We start from the raw sequence: 23,267 nt of genomic DNA, 5'->3' as shown, positions 1-23,267 counted from the left end.
TGCTTCGAGTGTATCCACTTCAGTGGTCTGGCCGGTTTTCAGGGTAAACTCCCTTCCTAGAAGATAATATTTTAAAGAGTCCAAAGCCCAGTTTATTGTAAGTCCTTCCTTTTCTACTGTGGAGTACTTTTTCTCCCGGTCAATATTTTTTTTTTTTTTAACCAAGATCTTTTTTTCTGAACTGTGGTTTATTTTTCATAGACAAAGGACAGGCTTTTCTTCACCAGCTTCTCCTTGAGCCAGCACTGCTCCAAGACCAACATTTGAAGCATCCACTTGAACAACAAATGGCTTGGAAAAGTTAGGACTTTTCAAAAGAGGAGTTTGACAGATCAGTTTCTTTAAAAATTGAAATGCATGTTCACATTCATCCTTCCACATGATTTTAGAAGACAACTTTTTTTGTTAACTCAGCCAGAGGGGCTGCTGAAGTTGGGAAATGGGGTATAAATCTCTTATACCACCCACCCAACTAAGCACAAAATTCTCACCTGCTTCTTTGTTTTGGGTCTGCTTGAATGGCTTTTACTTTTTCAAGTTGTGGCTTTACTTGTCCATGGCCAACAAAGTAGCCCAGATATATAACTTCTTCTGCCCATGCACACTCACATTCAGTGTGAGACCAACATTCTGGATCTTTGCCATCACAACCTTTAGATGTTTAGCACTATAGAGGAGCTCCTTAGGACTACAAACATGCCATCATTGTAGTTCTAACTATGCCTGAACACTCAGTTATTCACAGAGAGTTGAGCAGAATGTCAGAACTACAACATGGCGGAACTGTCTGTCACTACAGAGGAGGACTTAGCTTGTATTCAGAACTACTTCTGTTTTGAGCTTTATATAACTGATTTAACCCAATCACTATTGCACATGGGATTAGTGTGGCCATTTCAAATGAAGCTTACTGAAAATTTCAAAATAAAAATCTCAATAAACCTCTCAGGTAAGTACACCGCCATAGGCGGTGCAATATTAGCTTTTATTATCTTTTTCCCTCGAGTTAGTACACCACCATAGGCGGTGCAATATTATTAGCCTTTATTTGCATTTTCTCTCAGGTTATGGAACAGGTTTGCACAAGCTAGTGCATTAGCATTTCACCTAAAATAAGCTTTTAGCTAATTTTCTTATTAGCTATGTTTAGTATACTGAATGGAGTAAGTCAATGACAGACAGCATGCTAGTGATGCCCTACATGCTACTGATAGGAATCACGCTAACATTAGCATTTTGACTAATTTTACCATATTAATTTTAACAAAATGAATGGTGCGAGTACAACATAGTCAACATGTTTCTGACTCTCCACAGATTTTTGACTACATTGCAGCTTTCTTTACTATTACTGCTAATGTTTAGCATCAGAACTGTGCCCATAACGACAGACACACTTTGGTAGGCCCCGGTTACATTTCTTCAGGAATTTTCTAGTCAATTTTAAACTCCTGCTCTGCTAGTTATTTTGGTAATGGAAGCAAAACGCACAGATTTGCGCAACACGTAGAAACAATAATTACCAAGATTATTATTTTTGTTGGGTCATTAATTTGAACATGTTTTGTTTATTTATTTATTTATTTATTTATTTATTTATTTATTTATTTATTTATTTATTGTCCATTAATAAAGTTACAAAAGTTTTTGACAAGGAGTTAGAGGAGGATGTGCTGTTCTGAGCGTCCTGGCGGTGTTCAGTTTGTCAGCTTAATATGACTGGGCGGACCTTACCAAGCTCCGCCCATAAACGCCCTCGAAAATCCCATGTGGCAGCATGTCTGACAAACAAACCCTCGCGGGGCTTAGTTTCTATGTAAACATGGCGTCTTTCATTTCGACCGACTCTCTGCAGAGTATTTCTGAGTCGATTAGTTTAGCATTTCTGCCGGATTTTCACAAAATATCGGCCACGACAATGGACAAGGGAACAAACAAGTTCATGTCATCTTTTTTGGATGACATCAAGATGTTTTAGCCACGCAATGCCTCCAACATTGTGCGAGTTGCAGCTAAATGCTACCAGTCAATGAGGAAAACAGCAGATTCTTAGTCCGTCAGCATAAATATAGCTGTGGACATGATCACTGATGGCTATTGTTCTTGCAAGGCTGGGTAAGTCGGGCATTCATGTTTTAGAGCAGTGGTCCCCAACCCCCGGTCCGTGGACCAATTGGTACCGGGCGGCGCAACAAATAATTAAATATTTCCGTTTTATGTATTATTTGAGTCTGGAGGATCTTTTATTTTGAAAATCCTTTAACCGGATTCTCTCGGTTACTTGTGCACCAACATTGAGGCCACAAGCAGCAAAATGAGTAAGAAACAGATCAGATGTCTTTGGAAAGTTTATTTGCGAAGGGGAAAAGGCCCAGAGAAGAGACAGGAGAATGGATTTATCCCGAACCGGTAGGTGAGTCCCACATTACAAGCCGCTCTGCGTAACATGCGGCGACCGGCTGTTAATGAGGCAATGAAGCTTCAAGCTGCTTTGCCACGTAGAGACCAAGCAGGCTGTGCATATAAGCAACACTTCGGGTGTCATTGTCTCGTCTCGTTGCAGAGAAACAAGCTCAGGGCTCCCATTAGTCATTATCGTGAGTTAAAATTTTCACAAAAGTTAAATGTTCGTTTTTTGTGGCGCATCTGTATCTTATTTTGAAGGGGTATGTAAACGTTACCATAGCGACCAGAGTCGGAGAGCGTTTGGACAGTGGTCGAGAGGAGATGAGTAGAGCTTGTGAGTCTTAAGTCTGGTTTAGACAGCAAGATTTAAGAATCATCGGCCGATTCTCCAAACCTCTGTGACCACAGAGCTGATATGATAAAAGTCCAACAGGTTCGATCAGTTCGTGTGTCCAAGGCAGGAGCAACACGAACCGATTCCAGTCACGAACGTCCCAATTCCAGAGGATAATCCAGTAAAACCCCCAACATAGCGGATATTTAGAATAACCAAACACGGATGACGATGTAGAAGCAATAGTGATAGTTTGTGGACTCATTAAAAGATGTAACAAAAAGAAAAGGCTGTGGATAAAAGACGGGAGCAGCCGCTCTATTTGCTGCACTATGATTTGGAGGTGACTGTGTTTTTTCATAGTTAACATTTTTAACTGAATAAACATAATAATGACCTTTAGATTTAATAATAAACATTTCCACATATCATCTCCGATATCCACCGGACCCAGTTGCGCGATATGGGGATTCCTCTCTGTTCTTACGTCACCGCGCTTTTTGATTGGCTACCTGTCACATTCAGCAGGTCGTATTCTCGTTCCCAGTCAGGGAAAACCCCACAGGCTGCGATAAAAACTCCAAGACAACCCAAATTGGGTACATTCAGGATTTAGCGGGAACACTAACAGCCCCCCCCCCCCCCCCCCCCCCAAAAAAAAAAAAAAAAAAAAAATTGAAGACATAGGTGAACCAACTAGAGTCTAGTTGGTTCACTTTTAGAAGATCACTAAGTCTTAAAAGGTAGAGTCTCTGAGAACAGTTTTTCAAAATATAGTCAGTGTTTTCAGCAAAGTTGAGCTGACTCTCCAGGAAAGACAGTTTCAACAGGTTGGCCATCGAGAGAAACTGGAACCACTTTAAGGTCTTGTTTGGATCATTTAATTAGCTCTACATTCTAAAGAGAATCAGAAATTAATAATGAATAATAAAGACTTTGTGGTATTCTGATTTAGTAATGTAATTATATTAGTTGTGTTACCACCCCCACGCCACTAGAGGCAGTTAGCAACCCCGAAAAGATGCGACTAAGGAGCAGATTTAGAAGTACACCGAAAGCTACAGAATTTGGTAAAAACTGTGAGCTTTGCTGAAGTAATTAAAGACACAAGTTCAAATCCATGCTGAGAGTGGAGCTCCTTCAATCAGGGCTCCTCCGCAGCACTGATTGGCTAAGCAATGTAACGTGATCCTCTGCAGCAAGTGATGGCAAAGCGGGGCGTCATCACGACTTTACACAAGTAAGTGTGTCTTTACCTCCGCGGCAGCGCCGAACCCCTGAGACCGGAACCAGTGGTTCTTAACCCAGGTTAAGAACCACTGGTTTATATATATAACTTTTTTTTTTTTTTGCTTAAAGGGTAATTTAAAGGTATGCACAGTGTGTACGCCAGTGGTGGAGAAAGTACTCAAAAAATGTACTTAAGTAAAAGTACAAATACACAGTCAAAAATGTACTTAAGTAAAAGTCAAAGTACCACATTAACATTTTACTTAAGTAAAAGTAAAAAAGTCCTGGCTTTTAAAAATACTTAAGTATTAAAAGTAAAAGTACTCGCTGAATGCATTACCTAATCGCTAATATCATAAAGTGTGCCGATCGCATTTAATTTTAATACATCAGAAATGTGCCATTTTAATTAACACTACCACAGATTAAACATGTTCTTATTGTGTTTATTCTCTGTAACAGTTTAGTCTTAGATATGTGATTCTATGAATCATAATTTCAGGGATGGAAACATTTTGTCTCCTGTCCTAACATAGCATGAACTTCATTAGTCACATTTATTTAGAAAGAAATCTAACTGAAAGGGGATGTAAAGAAGGTGCGGGCGGGGTGGAGGACATGCAACCAAGGAGCCATGTAGCAGAGTTGTAGTCAAGACCACCGAACCCGAGACCAAGACCAGCGCCCCGCGCTAAATGACACAATAACATTAAGTTTACCTATCAAAATTGGTTTTCAGATTGATCTGAAAGATCCACATTCCCATAAAAACACCTAGATATTAAATACTTAGAGCTGAAATATATTTAACCAGTATCAATTAAAACTCACTTCATTCTGTTTTGCTTTCATCGCTGTGCTACAATCCGAAGAGGTCTCCTGCTATTCCTAGAAAAATAACGCCCTGGGCGGTTGCCCATATTGCATATGTCAGAAACCACAACTGAAACATCGCAATTAACGGTAAATAACGTTCAACTATGAACACTGTCCAACGTTCAACTTTTACTTATTCAGAGATTAAATGAATGTCTACCGCACACTGTGTACCGCAGTGTACACAAGAACAAAGAACGGCTCTCAGTGAGGCTTCAGTCCTTAGGACTTAGTAAAGATCCGTCCAGAAGAATCGGATCGTTCCTGAATGTCATATCACTATATTGCAGACTTTGGTCACAGCGTTGTCCCATATATGCGACACCTCAGTCAACACCTCCACACAATAATTCAGCGCATGAGTGACAACTTTTTTTCATCAAATGCAACATGTGTCTCAGTACAACTAGCTTTGCTAGCACAGATCTTACCTTTCTTTAAGCTTTCCTTCCAAGTGACAAAAGTTGGACGAAGTCCCACCGTCTGTGAAAGCGAAGCGCTGCTGATTTTACATGTCGCCATATCAATTTATGCAGCTATTATATTATAGACAAACATCTCCTCCCGCTCAGAGGAAACCACTGCGCATGTCTGGAGCTCCGCGTGCGAGTAAAGGTGGAGCCGATGGGTGACAACAGACACTAAGTCACGTTATTGCTCGGATTTTACGGCGCCACCTTAAATCCCTGAACTTCACATTTTAACGGAAAAAAAGAGCAACGAGACTTGGATGTAACGAGTAACGCGACAGTTTTGTAGAAATGTAGTGAAGTAGAAAGTACAGATACTTACTGTAAAATGTAGTGGAGTAAAAGTAGAAAGTCCCCATTATTAAATCTACTTAAGTAAAGTACAGATACACGAAAACTGTACTTAAGTACAGTAACGGAGTACTTGTACTTCGTTACTTTCCACCACTGGTGTACGCCCTGCGACAGACTGGCGACCTGTCCAAGGTGTACCCTGCCTCTCGCCCGAAACGTTAGCTGGAGACCTCCTGACCCCACTAAGGGACAAGGGTGCAAGAAAATGGATGGATGGATGGCACAGTGTGTACAGCTTCAGGTGCTACTGGTCCTGTCAGTAAAACATGGGACAGCTAAAATGTAAAAAAAGAAAAAAAATCAAGCTCCACTGCCTCCTGCCTGTGGTTCTACAGGTCATAATTTGATTGTTTTTTGTTAGAAATAATAAAAACACAATTCTTGATTTACTGGCCAGAGTACCAACATGTTTTACCAGCACCCTTATATGGCTCTAATATAACTGGTGGTTTATTAAGTGACTTACACCCAAATAAAACATGAACATTTCTATACCAAATTATTTGGTTTCAGATTCATGATGACGACCAATGTTTGAATCCCATGAGACAGAGGAAGAACAAACCTCACTACAAGACGTACACAGCTGTAAATCTCCACAAAGCCTTTTTTTAATTTTTATTTACATGTATTTTTGCTATTCCATGGATCCTCCCCACAAAACAAAACACACAGTTTCCTTTTTACTGTAAGAACACACGGCTGTTTATTTTTATTATCATTATCTTTACTGTCATTTCAGTTTGATCCATTCAGCCAGTTTTAATATTTGTCACTATAAAAACACTGAGTTCATGTATTCCTGCTTTCCCACATTGTTTACAATCCTGATTGTTGGTTTGTTGAATATCTCGTCGCCTCATGCTGCCATTGCTCTGTGGTCCAGTATATGTTTTGATTTTCCCCCAAAACTGTGATAGTTTTTGCTGTTTTCATTCTTACTTCCTAATTGTGGTCTTCAGCAAATTATGTGGTATAGTTTTATACTCAGAATTTTTTTTTCACTTCTCTGTTCTTGTGGAGCATAAAAAGGCCGAATTTAGCATGTGACTGCCCAATAAAATATGGTTACTTGATGGACTGTATTTAAATTAACAATCTATTTTATCATCTCAACAGCAATAAAATATATATATATATTAATAATTAAAAACTGTATTCATGACTTAATAAAGTAGACAGTAATATTTCCACCAATGTCAGATTTGCTTGAATACCTTTTCTCCTTAATTACCGTAGATATAATTGTCATTTGCAAAACTGCAGTTTGTTTTTACTCAGGTTTTTTTTTTCTGACAGTAAAACTGAATCAATTGAAACTTTAAAGGGTGCAAAACCAAAAAAAAAAAACGAAAGTAGGAAAATAATTTTTCACGTAGACATAAAAATGTTAAAAGGAACCTGAGAAATGTTAGTCCGGAAAAAGTATATGCCATTCAACAAACATAGGAACTTTATTTGAAATACACATCAGCTTTCTGGATATTTTCACAAAATACTGCTTTACTTTCAGATCAAATAAATTATTAAGTTAATAAAAATACAAATAAATAATAAATAAATAAATAAAATCGAATACTGGAGTACATTCCAAGACTGTAACCAGGCCAATATGACCATTACTACTCTTAGTGACAGACCGGCGGACCCTTGGCTCTTACAAAGAGAAAGAGGGTCGGCACAGATAGCTTATGCCTGAGCAGCTTAGTTTGACGGTAAGCACCACACGTTCAGTAGCTTGTGACGACAGCGTTACGGGTTTGGCGCGGTAAATCATATGGAGGGAAGACGGGATCGACGGCGATGCTGATGAAGCTTCGGCTCGTCTACTTCCTGTGGTCCCCTGAGGAGATGTAGCCCACGGCTCGGTTGATGGTGATGGCGCGAACGTGGAAGCCTCTCATCATCTTACACATCTTCTGTCGGTTCTTGAAGGAGTCGCTTTCCCACCGACCGGGAGCGTCCTAAATACACGGACAGGCAGAAGAATGACGATCGTGCTAACAACAGAAATTCCCTTTTAAAATAATTACAAGAAAACACTAATTCCTGTAAGGATTAGACAGAAAAACTAAACCAAAAATAAATACACAGTGGTGTTGAATGGGGAACAAACACAAAAAGACTAGAAAAAAAATTACCTCAAAAGAGTTGTGCTCTCCTGTTTCCATCAAGGAGCAGTTCTGTGCAAACCAAGACAAAGATTTTATCATGCAACTTCCATTTTCCAAATTTCCCTACAGATTCCTTCAGCATCACATGTTTGTCGCATCGCCGCATGTCCTGCAGCTCTTACTGACCTTCCTCAGGTCCTGAATGATTCCCAGAGTCGGACTCAGAAGTGTTTTTTCAGCCTCAGGCTTGTGGAGTTTGGACTGGAGGTAGGTGTCTATAGCGGTCTGGTAGTAGGCCAAATCCCTCATGATGTTCATCACACACGCATTCTGTCAGGACAAGAATAATAAAAGAAACCAGGACTTGTGGTTTATTTTATTGTGTCCAAAAATCAACCTTTCAAAAGTGACTCGCAGCAACAACGTACCTCACTGAAGGACGAATTGGTCAGCATCGCGCAGCCGGAGTTCTGAGGGGAAAGTACAAGTTTCTAGCATGAGTTTTTGTTGTTGCTGTTGTGGAGTTTACATTTCTGGTCAACACAGACACCACAGTTCAATAAATGAAACTGTAAACAAAGCTGAAAACGGCTTCGTGTGTCTGTTTTTATTTTAATGCAAGACATTTGGTAGAAACTGATTCTGAAACTTATTTATCCAGTCTCTTAATACTGAACGGTATTAAGTAACAAAGAATTGCTGTATTTTTTTTGTTAGTTGTTTTATTATTTGGCCTAATGAACTCATTTTCATTTCAAATGAAATTGATGCTCTTAATAAGATGTTAAAATATAAAATCTTTTTATGCATATCAAAAAAAAAAAAAAAATTAAAGAGTATTTAACACTTAAGTAATTCGGCATGATACAAATATAAAGATGCTTTAATTTGACTTTTATAAATAACATCTAAGCACACAACTGTCCTGTTGGAAGTTCTGTTTCTGTGGCCACAGAAATAGCTGTGGCGAGCCGAATTTGACCCACGAACCTTCAGTTTTGACGCATGTGACACAGATTCTTTCTCAATACCTTATAAGTATATTTTGAAGTTATTTTAATGTAATTAGCGAGCTGGAGGATAACTTCTAACTGATCATCTAAACAGGACTCCAAAGCGTTTTACTCTACAATGTTTCACACACACAGACAGCTCCTCTGGGGACACGACCACAACCACAACCAGCAGGCAAAGACGACAAACAGAAACAACAACAACGTCTTAATTATTTACCTGAGTGGAAGCGGGAGTGCAGGTCCGCACTGTTTCGCTGCTCCTCATTGGCATCTCAGTGGATTTGATCAAGCTGAAACACAAATCTTCCTGCAATACAAAAATGTACATTTATTTTATTTCATTTTTTTTTATCGTGATGGGGATTATAGTTGAAAAAAAAAAGTTTACTCACGCTTTTGAGAACATCCGTGACACTCAGCAGAAGGCTCCTGAAGAGACTTGCGCACTGTGCGCTGTTGTTTGCGCTCGGTGTCGGCGGCGGCAGCGGCAGCGGCAGCCCCGTGGATGTGCGCCAGTTGAGCAGCATCAGCGTCAGCTGCAGCGCGGCGCAGCTGGAAAAGCCTGCAGGAGAATCCCAGACATCAACACCCGCGATAGCATCAAGTTTTGGGCAACCAAACAACCGAAACGGAACAATAAAAAAATAAATAAATTAAAATGCGCATTTGATCACTTGGATGTCATTGACTTACTTAAATGAAAGTGTCTCATTTTTTCGGACCAGACAGAAAGAGAGAGAGAGAGAGAGATCTGTGATGGAACTTGGTAAAACAGCAACACTGAGCTGCATGCTTTCATCTCTAGGTTTTATACAAACAAGCGGGGAATTCCCGCACAAGCAAGACGTAGTAATTTCCACATGATTTCTCCTCGAAGGATTATTCTGTAGGACGGGTCTGACTACAAGTGGGTGAAAGAAAGACGCCCTGAATTCAAAGCGAAGGAGCAGCAACCAATCACCAGGGAGAGACAGGGCTTCCAATTAGAGCGACAGTAAGTCGGTGCTGCAATTATGACGCGATCTCTCGTGCAGAGTAATATTTGGAAATTCTGCGCTGTTCGGTCACATCAGCGCTATTAATGGGGCGACAACCAGTGGTTAATAATTAATCATGCCAGGAAGATCGCTATGTGGGTTAGCGAGGGTGAAGTGAATCACATGTGACATCAAACAGCATCATTTCACGACTCAAGAGCCAGCTGGAGGTCAGCCGGCCTGTCGGTCCCTCTAACGACGGAGGGATTGTCATCATTCTCGGAGGGCGGCGACAGGACTACTTTTCCCACAAGATGCTGAAATCGGAAACTTAAGTCGATCAGCAAACCAAATGCATGTAGATAAAAAAAAAGAAAAGAAAAAGTAGGCAGCTCAGAGGTCACCTTACAAAGATATAGTTTGGACCAAAGAACACAATTCGATTTATTTGATAAATAAATGTATTCATATAAATAAAGACAATTGATTGTATCCACTCAGTCCATTGAGCAAAGACAATCAAAATTTTAAAACAATCCTTGAAAAATAAGCATAAACAAATCTATCTATCTATCTATCTATCTATCTATCTATCTATCTATCTATCTATCTATCTATCTATCTATCTATCTATCTATCTATCTATCTATCTATCTATCTATCTATCTATCTATCTATCTATCTATCTATCTATCTTCTGTGTTATTTTTCGTGTGATGGACTGTAGCCAAATGTCTTCAGAAGTTTCACAAAATGCACTGTAACTTTCTAGTAGGATAAAAATTTTTTCTGGCGATCGAACAGAGAATCCCAACCCACAACACAACTTGCTGCAAAATGAAAATGTTGCATAAACCATCTAAACGTGGAGCAGCTCATCCAGGAGGGAAACCCAGCCTCGTTCTCCTGACCTCGTTCTGGGGATCTCCAAGGCTTTCCCAGGCCACAAGACGCCTCTCAAGCATTGATCACAAATCTGTGTTAGTGAACACTTTTCCTTTGTGGAGAAAATCCATCCCACCTCACAGGTGTGGTATATCAAAATGCCGATTAGAGTGGACAGCGTGATTACTGGACAGACGTGCATTAGGTTAGTCACAATCAAAGGAAACTCTGAATTCTGCAGTTCTGCTTTTATTTTGGGGGATGGGGAGTTTGGGAGGGTAAGAAAACCTGTCAGTATTTGGTGTTTCCACTCTTTGCCTCATGCGGTACAACATCTTCGCGTATTATCAGGTTGTTGATTGTGGCCTGTGGGATATTGGTCCACTCGTCTCCATTGACTTTGGAACGTTGCTGGATGTTGGCAGGAAGTCTCACACGCCGATCCAGAGCATCCCAAATATGAACTGGGATGTTATCAGCTTCCAGTAGCTTTGTGTCCAGATCCTGGCGACATGGGGTTGTACATCATCATGCTGCAGCATGAGGTGAAGGTCAAACCAATGGGGTCTCAGGATTTCATCACGGTATCTCGGTGCGTTCAAAATGCCGTCAGTAAAATTCACCTGTGTTCGTTGTTGATAACATATCACTGTCTATCCACCACCACGGGTCACTCCATTTAGAACATCATCACCCACAAAACGCCACACACACAATGTCTGTCCTGAACAGTGAAAACTAGGATCCCTCCGCGTATAGGACACCTCTCCAATGTGCCAGACACAACCAAATGTGAACATTTCCTCAATCAAATCACAGTCAAGACTCCATTGAGGATGACGAAAATTCTAATGAGCTTCCCCCAAGACTGTTTCTTGACATTTTGTAAAGGAACTGTATGGTTTTGCAAACAGATTGTCGAAGCCGACGTCCGGGTGGCTGTCCTCAGACGACCTTTCAGCTGATCAGGTGGAGGTGTGATTACACGTGGTCTGTACATGGTAATTGCGCTCTCCCTCAAAACCTGCAACATCTGTGGCGTCGTGCTGTGTGACCAAGCTGCAGATTTCAGAGTGACCTCATTGTGGCGCTAATCCTGCTGTCCAGTCAGTATCCTGATACGCCACACCTGTGAGGTGCGGTGGATTATCTCTGCGAGGGGGAAAGCGTTCACTAACTCGGATTTAGGCCGCTTTGTGAGCGATCCACAAAAAACGTACACACACCTCACACAGTGTTTGAAGGGAAATGCATTTCTTTGAAACTAGTTTTCTGCGTGTGGCTGCAGGAGTTTCCTGCTCTTTGTACACATTGACCACAGGACTGTCGAACGCTAAAACCCACGGTCGCTGTATGAGTTACACGATGTATTCAGGTGTACGACCCACCAGGAGGAAGCGGTTTACCTGAAAAAAAAAAAAAATTACAGAATTTTTTTATTCATCACAAAACATTCAAGTCATATAGATTTATCTCAGTATGGTCTGGTGTCTCACCACAAGTGAACTTTATGTTCTACTTTTTAAGCTCACTGGTGGTCATTTGGTTGAGAGAAAAATTCCTGATAATGACTTTAAAAGGGGTTGCCCAAATTAATTTGCAGTCACCTTGAGAAGAAGAAAAAGAAGAAGAAGAAAAAAACAGTTTGTCTCAATAAATGACGCAGTGAAGTAAGATGAAAAAAAAAAGAAAAAGGCAGCAGCTGAGTCACAGTAAGTAATATCAGACTTCTTAGAAAGGGGAAGCTGAACGCTCGGCTCGGCTGACGGGGCGACGAACTGCACAGACCAACACATACAAAACCAAGTTTATTCTTTATTTTACATTTCTGTACATAAACATTTCTTTCCCTCAAATAAAGCATCTGAATACAGCAGGATGAAAATGATATTTAACACACTTATTCATTTGAAATGACTCATGTCAGAAAGATTCAACATTCACAAAATGCTGATAGAGCAATTCAGAGTGAACGTATTACCAGTCTACAACTCCACTACATAGCAGGCATGTTTCCTTTACACTCTTTTTAGCACCTTCGGACAAACGTTTCTCAGTTGAAAACTACCATTTGTGCAGAATAAAAACGCTTCAACTTTTTGAGTCCAACTTAAAAATGTTCTGAAGAAAATTCGTTTTCAGTTTTCTTGTCATACAGTGTTTTTCCTTTTTTTTTTCTTTTCATGACTGACTTTCTACTAAAGTTTGAACTATTATTTGATTTTTTCAACACTTTTTTATTTTTATTTTTAATCATTTTTTTTTTTTGCATCTGAACAGGTATAATTTAGTGGCAAATGTAGAAAGTCGAAAAGAAACAGTAGCAAAGCAAGGCCGACTACTGCACAGGAAGCTGGGGGACAGAATCTATGACGACACACAATCAGTTTTCCTCTTCTCCCAGGAAGTAGGACGCGCTGCTCCATCCTTCGGCGCCGGGAGAAGTGGTTAAAAGAGAGTTTTTTTTTTCTTTTCCTTTTTTTTTTCTTCTTCTGTGCTGTTGCTACCAGGGAAGTCAGTGAGTTGGTAGAAGGATAGACGGCAGGGAAGTGTGGCGGGGGAGGAAGGAGCGAAAATACTTGGGGCAGGCGGGGAGGTTTTGGATCGACACGGGGTGCAGAGGAAGTGATCCAGGGAGGAAAGGTTTCATCTCGGCAGAAGGGAAACAGACGGGAGCGGGGACAGGGAAAGGACGGGCGTCTTATTTGGATAGGGTCCTCTCAGCCAAATGTTTCTGCTGGCTCTCGGCATGCCTGGGAAGAAGAAAGCAGAAGTAAAAGATTTTTACTAAAATGTACTTTCATTTTTTTATTTTGTTGTTGTTGAAAAACATAAAAAAAGTGGCAAAAGATACAAGCTGAACGTTTATGAATGAATGAACAAAATAATGGACTATTTATCTTATACCATTAGACATTGTCACTAAACACAGTGCAACATCTGGATATAACTTCATAAAAATAACAGAAAACAAAAACTAATGCATAAAAATAAAATTCATGTTATCGAAGGATTGCTGAAAAAATGGTAATAACCAAATTTAGCTTGACAGCAGAGCGACGCTCTGCTACTGTTAGGGCTAGAAGAGGCTTCTTTAAGAATTTCTTTATGCTAAAAATGTATGTATGTCACAAGTATTTATTTCTTTAAACTAATTCAAACTTACAAACTTTTATCAGTCGACTTGCTCCAAATATGGATAAGAATCAAAATAAATGGAAAAGATAATAAAAACAACATCAAACCAAAATGAGAAAAGTAGATAAGTAAAGAAGGTTTAGACAAAATAACGAAGGGCTGAATTTATTTGGAGCTGACTGGGGCTGTTTCGTCTACATGCATAGTGCCTTCAGTTAACATTTGTTGAAATTTAGCTCTATTTAGATGAACTAAAACCGAACTAAAAGATAAATTAGAGAACAACATCACTGAGAAAAGTGCTGGGGAAACCAACATCCTGAAGGTGACATGTGGGCCGAAACCAACCACCTAAAAAATGGTCAGACAGGAAGGAAACGACCTTGGATTGGACGATGAAAAACATTTTGTTTCAATTCAATTTAGTGTTTAAAAGTAACCTCAGTCTAAAGTCGTCAGTTTCTTAGGATAATGTGAGACTTTTATGAAAATAAAAGCAACAAAAATATGACCAAAGCATTAAACTGGTCAATGTTCTCGATTGAGATATTGTTTGATGACATAAAAAAAAAACAAGTGTGAAAAGCTTGAAAAATTTTTTTTTCTTTTTACTGGTTTGTGTTTTCCAAGACAGGATACCAACCGAGATGACAACACTGGTGACATCAGATGCAAAAGTGTTTGGGAATATTTTTTAATCTGAAACCAAACCTAACTGAATCAATCATGACCTTCACCAACAGATGTGGACGTTTAATCTGCTTTAACTGGGAAACATCTTAGTCATAAAATAATAATAAAAAAAAAAAACGCAGAATGTGGGAACTGGATTTTGCTTTGATGAAATATAATGCTGCTCCACTGGTAAAGATGACAGCGTACATTCAGGGGAACTCCACAGACTTAAGTCAAAGTTAAAGAAGTTATCAAATGGGAAATGTTGTAATAAGTCTGTAAATATTATATAACAATTTTTTTTCTTTTTTCTTTTTAACCAATGATGACGAATTGATCAAGAAAATTATTGCACTAACTGGCAATGAGTCATTGGTTTTAATTATGCCCCAGGAGGGATTCTGACCTGTTTAAGGTCACACAACAGCATCACAACTCTATAAAGTTCTGACTTTGAATAGGCCACGTCAAAACCTTAATTTGTTTTGTATTTTTGAAGGCCATTCAGATGTGATTCTACTGATGAGCTTTTGATTTTTAACCTGCTGCATAACCCAGATACCCAGGCTGAGCTTCAGGTTTCAAACTGATACCTGCACATCTACTTAAGTGGCTCCTTTATTTAAAAGGCCAGACAGTAATCAGACCTGCATGTGAGTGACAAAACTTATAGAAAAAAAGTGGATTTTTACAGTTTATCAGTAAAAAGTCCCATTTAATGTGTCGTCACCTGGTGAGGTCCTCAATGTCAACCAGCATGGCGTCCTGCTCCATGTGTAGTTCATCCCGAATCAGCAACAACTGTACAAGCTCCTCATTCAGACCTGCAGTGACATGCATGGAGACACACACATTCGTCAAAGTAGCAGCTTTGAAGTGGATGACTTAGAAATAGGGGCTGCACAGTGGAGCAGTTGGTAGAGCTGCTGTCTTGCAGCAAGAAGGTTCTGGGTTCAATTCCCGGCCCCGGTCTTTCTGCATGGAGTTTGCATGTTCTCCCTGTGCATGCGTGGGTTTTCTCCAAGTACTCCGGTTTCCTCCCACAGTCCAAAAACATGACTGTCAGGTTAATTGGTTTCTCCAAATTGTCCCTAGCTGTGAGTGTGTGTGTGCATGGTTGTTTGTCCTGTCTGTCTCTGTGTTGTCCCTGCGACAGACTGGTGACCCGTCTAGGGTGACCCCGCCCTTCGCCCGGAACGTTAGCTGGAGATCGGCACCAGCACCTCCCGACCCCACTAAGGGACAGAGTTAGAAAATGGATGGATGGACTTACAAATAGTCACAAATCCTCTTAAATAGTAATAAATGTGGATGTAATGGTGATGCAGGACAGCAACAATGGACTAGAAAGTTACATTAAACACTTTTTCATTTATTCACTAATTTTATAATTACACGTAAGTTTATCAACCTAAATTGGAGATTTTTTAAACTTAGGTTTCCTAACGTTAAAGCTTTTCTGCAGTAGCTTCATAAAATGACTAACTCCAGTCATGTTAAATACATTCCTATAAAGACAAATCTGTCGAGGGTGAATTAAGGCCGATACAGCAGCAGAACTGTTTTGTACATAGCCTCAGTTTCCAAGGATACTTTTCCTTTGACGACACGCCTGTTTGCCTTCGTGCTTGATGGGGTTTCTTCTAGTTTTGCTATAGCACAACAACATTCACATTTCTGAGAAAGAATAACTAATCATAGACTAAAAAGATGATGTTAGCAAAGTTTTCAAAGCAATGAAAAAAAAAAAACCCAGTGAATATACCAGAAGTAACTAAATGTCAGTTAGGTCCCAGAATGGTACATATGGATGTATATAATAACACTTTTAGACCTAAAATGTATTTTTATGGTATTTTTAAAATTACTTTTAAGAGTCTGCAGGAACCCTGGGACATTTACCTTACTTTGAACAACGTTTTTAAAAACAAAAACAGTTTGTCAAAAGCTGACACATCAGCGGCATGCGCTCCTCGTCGCATCACATGTCTTGGCTGCTTTCCCCAGACAAAAACAACAATAAAAGGTTGAAGAGGTCTAAAAAGGGGAAAGCTGCTTTTGTAGAACTTTTTTTTTTGTGATTTGGGACTCGTGGGGATTTTTGAAAGGGTTTAACATTAAAATGTGAGATTATTCATCTATGGATACCAGGATCAATGAGGTTTACAGAGCGGTAACAGTAAGCGCTCAGGGGAAGCTGCTGACTGGTACTGCACAGCTCCGAAGTGACTAATATATAGGGGACTACTTTCACATCTACCGACGAGGGGCCAGGGGTCAGTGTGCTGGTATTTCCCCCATTTGTTTTCTTGCTCATTTCTGCCAGTGAAAGCAGAGGTCAGTGTGTGTGTTCACTTACTTTCAATCTGGGAATGCAGGTCGTTGACTATAACCTGAAGCTGCCCCAGTGTCATGTCTCTCAAGTCGGTGGGTTTCAGACTTCTTTTCATTAGACACTCGCTGATATGAGGCATGTGTGGAAGCTGATGGAAGGAAAGAAAAAAATATATCATTAGGCTTTTTGCTTTCTCTCGAAACAATGTTTTGTTTAAACCAGCTTAATTATTGCAAATATAAAGTTAATGAAATGAAAAACAAAAAACTAAAGTAGGATAAGTTATAAGGAGTCTTGTTACGTGAATACTGTTAAAGCTGCAGGGTGTAACTTTTATAAAAATATGTTTTTACGTAATTCTTAAAAGTGTCGCCATGTCATGACAGTACAGTGTTGGACTGTGTGGAAAAAAAATGTCGCTCCTCCACTTCCTCCTGGTGCTACTTATTATGGTCTGCAAAAATTGAATGCTCCTGGTGAAAACCAACCAATCAGTCAGGAAGAAGGTCTTAGTGCTGTCAATCAACCTCAGATGTGTGCTGCTTTCATGGGCTAATGGTGGAGAAACGACTTACTCTTACAGGGAAATCGTTTATGCACCGTCATTGGTGGTTATATGCTTAGCAAGGCCTGTGGCTGTGCTAACTAGCCACAGCAAAGGTTGCATTCATGGAAGTCTGTGTAGCAGAGAGAAAGTGAGAGAAGCACAAGGGTGATTGACAGCGCTAAGATTCTCCTCCATTTTTGTGCATATTGCAGCAGGACCACAGGGAGATTAACTCCATGTCACATGGAGTTAATCATGTCACAGATGATCTGTCTTATAAATACATAAAAAACAAATTCTTCATAAAAGCTACACACTGTAGCTTTTAAAGTAAAAGCTGAAAAGATTGTTAGTCTATGATGTCTTTTCAATAAATTTCTAGATTTTCTTGTACAATCTTAGACAATACTAATGCAAACAGGGTTAAAAATGACAATATAGCAAAGTAAAATTGGGATAAGCAAACAAACAAAGCAGAGCATATATATATATATATATATATATATATATATATATATATATATATATATATATATATATATATATATATATATATGTTTTCATCTTTTAATATTTTTAAGATCATGAAACGATTCCTACAAAACTAAAAAACTAAAGGGCTTCTGAACATGTTTTGTTTCTTTGTGTCCAGCGATATGTTTCGTATTTACAGTCATCTGCAGAGCGAAAGGACACAAGCAACAAAATTTTACCAAGCTCTCAGCAACACTCTGGGGGAAAGAAATGTTTCTTTGTGGACCCTGCTGCTCTCACCCAACACACTGAAATCCCGTTCACCTGCAGCACAGACACCGAAGGGGTGCAGGGGGATGCTCCATGCATCCTCCTTTGTGCACATGCGCTTCTTTCACTTTCACAAACAGGGGCGCGATATGGGGGGGGGATGATGACAGTTCAGGGGGCCCTCCACCATTTAGTTATTTATTTTTTTGTTCATAGAAATTTAAAACAAAAAAAAAAATCGGAGCCCTGTCAATTACAAAATTAATCACACTGTATTTTCAAAGATTGTTTTTAGCAGTAAAAATGTAATGTTACCCCTCCCAGATCAAAAACCACACATCCATATTTGCCCTGAACCCCCCTATCTGCGTTAAATTGTTTGTTCCTGCTTGGAGCGCTTGAGAGTGACGCTGTTAGCAGCAGACAGTGGAAGACATGAACGATTGTAGCAGTTACTATGCTGCTAAGAAAAGTTATAAAATCAGGTTTAAAAAAAAACAGAGAAGGAGAGAGAGAAAAAGGCAGGAGAGTTAATTTATAACCCAGTTTTTCTCCAAGAGAGGTGAGTAGACTGTGAGATTATCAGACATTTAGCATAATCAGCTACAAACTACTGTTATCCTTCTTTTCAGTAGCATTTAATGAATTAAGGAAAAAAATGACCAACATATTCATGTATTGAACTTGTCCCTTGTGCCTTTTACCACGTCCCTCCTGACTTGTTCCCTCCTGAGTGAAATTAAAGCTGCAGTATGTCACTTTTATATAAATATTTTTTTCCACATATTTTTTTAAAACTGTCATTATGTTGTGACAGTATGGTATGAGAGGCAAACTGTGAAAAACAAACAAATCCAACAAAACCCTTTTTGTCAAGGGGCCCAAGATTCCTGGCAGCGCCCCTGTTCACAAATATTGCTGGAGTCACTTTTACACGAGGCCGCCACAAAACAGTTTCAGTTTCGTGGAACTGTGTGACATCAGGAGAGGATATGTGAAACATGGCTGTGCTGGTGTTGACTCAGCTGCTGAGTGTTGGAGTTAGTTTCATACCGCTAATTGAAAATAACCCTCGATACCAAAGGGGTTATACTGAGGAAGTTTGCTCATTTCTGAATGAAGCTGGGGTTACAGAAGAAGTTCTAGCAAGGATTCTGATACTTTTTTTTCTTTTGGTTATATTTTCTCATTTTCTATCAGTGATTTTTTGTTTTTTTTGTGTGTGTTTAGGAAAACCCAAGATCTCAGCACGCAAGCTATAGTTGATACTCTCATTATTTGTCACTGAGAAGAAGATAGGGAAATCCAGGCTGGTCGTAATTAAACTGGGAAAATTAAGGTAGTAGACTAGAGGAGAGGGTGATTCCTAAACCTTGTTGTTTAGGTAATGCAAACATCCACAAATTTTCCAGCAAGAATTTTAATTTGACTAGGTCTTTTTTTTTTTTGAAAAAAGTTTGTTTTTCTCACCTCAACCTGCCACGTGAAAACATTAATTTAAAAGATCTCTACTGCTGTAAAAAAAAAAAAAAAAAAGAAAGAAAGAAAGAGCAGGAAGATGCAGCTTTAAAAACGGCTCAACATTCACCGCGTGATGCGTTCGTGTGTGACAGTGATGTCCTCTGACGGCCGAGCACAACTACATCCCCGAACGACCGAACCAAAGCTTTCCTGCGTATGAATTATAGATGGACCCGGTCGAGCTGCCCTGCTCTCCTCTGAATAAGTAAATACGCTTTGGGAAATACTGCGTGCCCCGGCGTGACACTGTCGGCGTGTGTGTGTGTGTGTGTGTGTGTGTGTGTGTGTGTGTGTGTGTGTGTGTGTGTGTGTGTGCGTGTGTGTGTGTGTGTGGAGTCTTTCGGTGAATGCGCTCCAGAGCAGGAGGCAGATAAAAAATGCAGGAAATAATGACAGGAGGGGTCATAGTCACCTTCCTTTTTCTAAACGGGGTGGAACGAAGAGGGAATAGAACAACTGCAGGACGACTTTGAGCGGCTGATATTTTACCCAGTGTCTGGGTTAAAGTGTGAGATGGGATGTGTCAATAAAATGCAGCGTCTTAAGATTGATGTAAAACTGATGTGAAGAGACTGAGTGCCATTTTGAGGAGCTGCAAAAACGCGGAAAAAACCTCACACAAAAAGATGTCAGGTCAAATATCTGATCAAATACACCCAGATGATCTGATCGGCTCAGAATTGTAAAATTTCTACAATCAGATAGAAGTAAACATATGCTTTAGAAAACAGATGAATCTCGAATTTGTTCCAAAAGTGTGCCCTCTAATAAAAAAAAGTAAAATTAAACATTATGAAAACTAAAAAGCAGCAGTTTTTTTTTCTGACTACTGTTAAGTTTAGACCTTCATCTTCAACTCTCTCATTCAGATTTAACACCTGTTAAAAGGGAAATTTTATTTTATGGGCTAAAGTTGTATGATTGTGTTGATCTTTGGTTTCTAAAGTTTTATGACTGAAATGAGAGACTATGATATGTCTTTAAATTATTCATATGATCTCTGAGGGTTGCCAGTCTGAACCCCCGCTTGGTCAATCTGAGTCATTGTGTTTCCTTGGCCAGGAAACCAACCTTGCCTGCTGGTGGAGGTCATACTGAAGAAAGCCAACTTGCATCTGTCAGTGTGACAGAAGTGTGCGGATATGTGTATGAATGACTGATGAAGAGCTTTGGAGTCCTCTGACTTGATAAAGTCCTGTACAAGTTCAGACCATTAACCATTTGAACCACTTTGAAGGTCGCCTGACGTCTGCAGCTACAAGTTTTAGATAAACAGAAGTCAGTTCTGTTGAGAAGCCGGTCTGTGCAGTTTGTCTTAGTATTGACTTTGTCTTGTCCGTTGGGTGCAAAATATATGTTTTGAACACTGTAAGTCAGCTGACATTCTGACTGAGTGCTTTCTGACACACTAGCTATGGTTCACCAATTGTCATGTGAATTTTGAGTCAACTTTTTTAAAATGCTGCAAAAAAGACAAAAGGAAAATGCAAATTAGAAGTTTCCATCTACTGGTTTGGAAGCAAATCAACCAGGATACGAAAAGCGTAATTCTGTCACGGCTGTAATAAACAAAGGATCACACGTCTCAGGGAAGTGGAGGGAAGTTTTCAGAAATGTGCTACTGGCCAAGTCGTACCTGATCTGCCGTGCCAACTGGTGTTGCTGATGTTACAAGTCGTGACATCGAAGTGAGGTAAACGTTCGCTACATTAGGACTTATTTGGCAAATGTGTTTTCACCTTCCCATAACTGTTTTATGGAAAAAAAACCCCACAAAAAACCCTCAAATCAGTGTAAAAATGTATTTGTGGAATTGAGAAAGTTATTTCAAACTTTGCTGTTTTTATCAATCTTTTCTAATGCGTCACTTCAAAATGTGCATACATGTTTTTGTAAACATGGCTCCTCTTTGATCTCATTTTATGCTAGATTTCTGTTAAACATATATATATATATATATATATATATATATATATATATATATGGAGAGAGAGAGAGAGAGTGAGAGAGACAGAGAGGGAGATTAACATATAATTAGATTAGATGAGCATTAATTTACCTCTATGTACTTTTTTTTTTATTTGTAATTTTTACATTCATATTTGTGGGGCTTCCAATGGAAATTAGCAAGATGATGAATCTGATATGAATCTGATATGACACATCTTTTCCATTATGCAGAGAGATTAGTGTGCTTCGCTGTATTTATAATGTACCTTGCTCTATACAAAGCAGTAAGTTATTCCATACATGTAACCTGATTTTGACTAATAGTTTTACACAAATCACATGTTTTTGTATCATTTTTAAGAGGCCAGGATCAAAGATCCATCTTTCCCGTCTCTGTAAAACCTTCTCTGCTTGTTGCTACTGACCAGGTCGGCCACTGGTGACTTTTTGCGGTTCTGTTTCTCCACCTCCACCTGCATCTTGGCCATGGGTTTGGCCATGGCCAGGGCTAACTTCGCCTCGGCCTGCAGCTTCTTCTGCCGACTCAAAAAGTCCATGTCCTCCAGGGACTCCGAGTCGTCCTCCGTGGTGTCCCGGTCCGAGTAGGAGGAGCTCTGCTTGGACTGCGAAGGAAAGCATGCGGAAATGCCAGGAGTGAGGGAAAGCAAAAGTGAAAGAGAAGGTGAACGGAAAATGAAAGAGTGTGTGGGAAAACATGAGAGCAAGACAGAGAGAGTGAGACTATAAAGAGAAAAGCTGAAATGTACGCATTCCTGTCATTTGACTGTGTGAAAATATGAGCTTGGATATAAAAATTATTTCTCAAGCTTCATCAGTTACGTGGGGCAAACAAAAAGTGAAGTGAAACCCATGTTTTACAGTCCTTCCAACCAATTCCCTGTTCTTTTATCTGATCTAGTTAATGAGCAACAAAGAATTTCAGCAAGAGTTACCATGAAGCAACCAGAGAGCCAGTCATAGCTCTGATTCATAGTAAATATCTTACCTATTTCACAGCTTTCATTCTCACTTGGTCTAAGTTTCTTTTCACACAATCTGGTCTTTGCTACTTTCATACTGTCAATGACACTTCAAATCAGTTTCCCTATTTTTGGAATCTGAAAAATAACACCAGAATACAACAGTTGTGAAAGTATTACACCTTCAACCTTTTCACAGCCATCAGTGGTGAGCACATTTTCCACTAATCCACTCTTGCACTAATAGCAGTAGCGTTTGCTAACTTAAAAAAAAAAAAAAAGAATTAATTCCCCTGAATTAATTTTTCCAGGTAAATTATAAAGCACTAAATAAAGTCTGATATGTATGTTGGCGTTTTGGTTAGACGTTCTTATTTCAAAATGGGTGTTTGCTGTTTTTCCCAATAACTTTATTTCAAACACAAGACACGAAGGAACAAAATGAAACATGAACATGAACAAGATATTAACAGAAATACAAAATATATATGAATTACAGAACATGTAAGTTATAAGGTCAAAATTAAATTGGTGCTTCGGTGTTGTAGTCTTTGAAAAGCAGATATAATTTCAATAGTTTTAGGATTTAAACTTGATTTAAAGGATGCTAGAATAGAGTCCTGTGGACAACTGATGTTAAAATCTGGAAATCAAGTCCTTGTTGCAGATGTTTGAAGGTGTGAATATGACATTTTATGTAAATTATACAAATGTT

General features: G+C 39.3%; 2 protein-coding genes across 8 annotated transcripts in view; both read right to left on the bottom strand.

Annotated features, from left to right (window-relative positions):
- Positions 1-7,034: 7,034 nt before the first annotated feature.
- il12a (interleukin 12a) lies at positions 7,035-12,346 on the bottom strand. The gene is made up of 6 exons (XM_081614875.1): positions 9,193-12,346; positions 9,018-9,107; positions 8,213-8,254; positions 7,971-8,114; positions 7,812-7,853; positions 7,035-7,634 (listed from the first exon to the last, which is right to left on the bottom strand). The coding sequence occupies exons 1-6, from the start codon at positions 9,325-9,327 to the stop codon at positions 7,497-7,499; spliced, it is 591 nt and encodes a 196-aa protein (XP_081471001.1). The 5' UTR covers positions 9,328-12,346; the 3' UTR covers positions 7,035-7,496.
- A 111-nt stretch (positions 12,347-12,457) lies between these two features.
- The window catches only part of schip1 (schwannomin interacting protein 1), a 264,588-nt gene continuing 253,778 nt past the window's right edge, over positions 12,458-23,267 (bottom strand). For 5 of the 7 annotated variants that reach the window (XM_081614871.1, XM_008425829.3, XM_008425828.3 and 2 more), the window contains 4 exons: positions 21,998-22,195; positions 16,835-16,958; positions 15,206-15,299; positions 12,458-13,415 (listed from right to left, as the gene is read on the bottom strand). In XM_081614871.1, the coding sequence (XP_081470997.1) occupies positions 13,364-13,415; positions 15,206-15,299; positions 16,835-16,958; positions 21,998-22,195 (468 nt within the window). In that variant the 3' untranslated portion in view covers positions 12,458-13,363. The remainder of the gene's footprint in view (positions 13,416-15,205; positions 15,300-16,834; positions 16,959-21,997; positions 22,196-23,267) is intronic. The other 2 variants (XM_081614872.1, XM_081614874.1) reach the window with 1 other exon arrangement.

This window comes from Poecilia reticulata, chromosome 13 (assembly GCF_904066995.2).
Source record: "Poecilia reticulata chromosome 13, P_reticulata-male-v2, whole genome shotgun sequence".
Taxonomy (NCBI): Eukaryota; Metazoa; Chordata; class Actinopteri; order Cyprinodontiformes; family Poeciliidae; genus Poecilia; species Poecilia reticulata.
This window is presented reverse-complemented; position numbering and strand designations above follow the sequence as displayed.